Raw genomic sequence first — 3,500 nt, 5'->3', positions numbered from 1 at the left:
ACATAAATAAAATAAAATTGCACACTAACTTTATAGATACTCTGTATGTTTCCCAATTCCATTTGTGGGTATATAGAGAGACAGAGAAGAAGGGAGAGAATGTGAATGAATGTATACTGTTATATGCAAAAGTAATATCTCAAAGGATTCAAAGAATACTGGTTATTTCCCAAGAGCAGGTGAGTGGGTGAGTGGGTAAGAGAGAATGAATTGGACCTAGGAAGGCCAAGAGGGGTACTTTCCCTTTTACCTGATACCTTCCTGTATCATTTGAATTTTTAAATTATTAACATGTATAGCCTTTTTTAAAAAAAATATTTTAATTTTTTTTCTTTTGCCGTTTTTGGCTGGGGCTGGATTTGAACCCGTCACCTCTAGCATATGGGACCAGTGCCCTACCCTTTTGAGCCACAGGCGCTGCCCAACATGTATAGCTTTTGTAATAAAAAAGAAGATAGTTCACATAAATGTTTGAAAGATGACACCACTGTTATACCACGAGCCTCTGCATTACATCTCTCTATAAATATTTTTATCTTTCAATTTAGAATCATGAAAGGAATGGAAAATTTTGGAGTCAGATCGAGTTTCAAATTCTAGCGGTGTTACCCATGCCAGTGAATCTCTTGGATTTTTAGTCTAGTTATCTATAATACCTAGAGATAATAACGTTCACCTTGCAAGGTAACTATTTTAGTTGTAACTTATGTAAAATGTCCAAGCAAAGAGTTAAAATGGGTACTATTATTATTATTAATGCTATGTTATGAAAAACAGTGTTCCACTCAAAATTTATCCCTTTGCCTTTGATTACCAATTCATTTTTCTTCCCTAGTGATTCCTGTCTTTCATATCTGAAAAAAAATTTTTTTTGAGACAGTCTCATTATGTCGCCCTTGGTAGAGTGCCATAGTATCACAGCTCACAGCAACCTCAAACTCTTGGGCTTAAGCCTCCCAAGTAGCTGGACCTACAGGGGCGCACCATAACACCCGGCTATTTTCTTGTTGCATTTGTCATTGTTGTTTAGCTGGCCTGGGCTGCGCTCGAACCCACCAGCCTCGGTGCATGTGGCTGGTGCCAAAACCACTGTGCTACAGGTGCTGAGCTCACATCTGAAATATTAACCTCTCTGGCAGAATGGTACCAGGCATTTTTCATGTGACCACATTAATGACTATGGGAAGAATATTGGCACTAGTAACAAGCACAGAGCTGAGAACTTCAACCTGATAGTTTATATCAATAATAGTTTACACATAGTGTATAACCGAATATATGTGACAAAGGTGGATATTATATGAAATGAGCATACATGAATGCACAAATATTTAAACTATATGTTAATTTGAAATTGCTAATTAAGAAATTTGAAATTATTGGAAGTCTAAGGAACTGCAATGTAGGAAGCAATACTGCAAGTCAACTAATACATAATCTCTAAAATGAACTGTGGGAAAAATTTAAAAACCTAATCTTTTATAAAATTAGGTACTCAAATTTAGTTTGCAGCACTCATTACTGCCAAAAGTTACTCCATCATCAGGCATAGCTTATAAAACTCATTCAAAAACAATATACACTCAAGAGTTTCATCAGCTTAGAAAGACCCACCACAAAATCCCAAGATAATAAAGCCTTTCTTAACAACTCTTTTATATGTAATATCCTGATAATCTCAATGAACATTGCTAGAAACTTTACCATAGGCTTAAGAATTAGAAATGACAATAGGAAGTGAATAGGATAATTGTAACTGGACAGATAATATTATAGGTATACAGAAATAATTTAAAGTTTGGTATATAATGCAGCAAACAATTAGTTGGTTGAAGAGTTTCACTGTTGGGATTACATACACTCCTAGCAGTCCTAAAGGAATTTATTGTACAGCACTTGAATAACTAAACATTTATAAAAGAGAAAACAATTCCACTGGAGGTTTATGATAAAGTGAAAGGACTAATTGTCTTGCCTGAGTTAAAAGAAGAAAAGAGTAAAATTTGTACAGGCTCCATATGTACACCACTTGGGTCTAATGAAATAATTACATTTGAAATTGTATTGTAAGAAAATAATAGCTGGCTGGAATGAAACAAGTCATCTAATTTATTTAAAAGACACTCATTTATAAGTCTTGGGGTTCACTTACCAAATAACCCTTTAATTAAAACTACGTTAAAATTTAAGGCTAGGACTATTTACATAATAAAATCTTAAGGTTAGGACTGCTTATAATATTAATTTTTGTCTGAGTGAAAAGAATACTGAGATTGTCTTACTGGCAACAGCTCTTGGCCCTGGCAGTCGGTCATTGTTGGCGACTTCCTGTGGATACACACAGCTGTAATTCATGCTGGTTAGCAATGTGTCGATTTGAGATGTTCGGAGATCTTCTGGACTATACATGGGTAGGAATGCAACATCAATTGCGATCTCATGGTTCAGACCTGTTAGAGAAAAATCACACGTTATTAAAAGTGCAATGCGTTAGCACATAGTGCTAATGAGACCAAGTTTGTTGATTTGATCCTAACATGTGCCAAATAGCTACAGACCTAGAAAAACCTGTTTCAAAACCCGGGACTAAACTCTTATCTATGCAAACTCTTATCTGTGCAAAATTTGTGAATACATGTTATTGGTTGAAAGAGTAGACACTTTAGTGCAATGGTGATAACCAGTGTCGGAGAGAGCAATTCAAAATGTTTTTCCTACTGATGGAAGGTTGAAATTTACTTTCTACAAGACAGCCTGGTCACCTACGTGAAGACATGTAGAGTGTTTCCTTGATCATTCATGACAGTTGTCATTACAGGGTAGGAGACTCAGAGATGACAACTGGTTCCCTTATTGCTCTTTGGACTTAAGGATATCTGACTCAAGCAAGGCCAAGAATGGTAGTAACTAGGTTGCATCTGTCCTTAAATATTCAATACAGGCTTCATATACTTACCATTAGGGCTAAAAAATGTTGCAATAGAAAAAGGGTGAAGGGGGAAGATGTATGGCAGAAGGAGGGAGGGCATGACAGAGATCTCACCTAATGTGCACACTGTGAGGCAGTATAACACGCCCCCTGGGTTAGGGGCTCTTCTATAAATGGAACTTTACCCTGGAAGTAAGAATAATGTAACCTAAATATTGTACCCTTATATTAATTTGAATAAAGTTAAAAAAAAACAATGTGTATCCTGACCTTTGACTGTCATCTCTTTATTTGGGTGAATGTCTAGGTATAGAGAAAAGACTTCCTAGAGGAAGATAAGGCTTTGAGCTGAGTACTAAAAGATGCACAGCATTTAAATAAACAAAGAGGAAGGCATCTCAGGCTTGGCAGGGAGTAGTACAAACCAAATGTATAGACCAGAGTCAAGAGACCATCTTGGCTTGGCACCTGTGGCTCAAGTGGCTGAGGCGCCAGCCACATACACCTAAGGTAGCAGGTTTGAATCCAGCCCAGGCCCGCCAAACAACAATGACGGCTGCAACCAAAAAAT

The 3,500-nt window shown here is 36.8% G+C and overlaps 1 protein-coding gene across 1 annotated transcript in view; it reads right to left on the bottom strand.

Annotated features, from left to right (window-relative positions):
- The window catches only part of CUNHXorf57 (chromosome unknown CXorf57 homolog), a 92,573-nt gene that overhangs the window by 6,862 nt on the left and 82,211 nt on the right, over positions 1-3,500 (bottom strand). Inside the window, exon 13 of the mRNA XM_023519073.1 lies at positions 2,283-2,450. Within this exon, the coding sequence (XP_023374841.1) occupies positions 2,283-2,450 (168 nt within the window). The remainder of the gene's footprint in view (positions 1-2,282; positions 2,451-3,500) is intronic.

This window comes from Otolemur garnettii, unplaced genomic scaffold (genome assembly GCF_000181295.1).
Source record: "Otolemur garnettii isolate 467f Iridium unplaced genomic scaffold, OtoGar3 scaffold00155, whole genome shotgun sequence".
In the NCBI taxonomy this organism is placed as follows: Eukaryota; Metazoa; Chordata; class Mammalia; order Primates; family Galagidae; genus Otolemur; species Otolemur garnettii.
The sequence above is the reverse complement of the archived record's forward strand: the minus strand, read 5'-3'. Positions and strand labels throughout refer to the sequence as shown.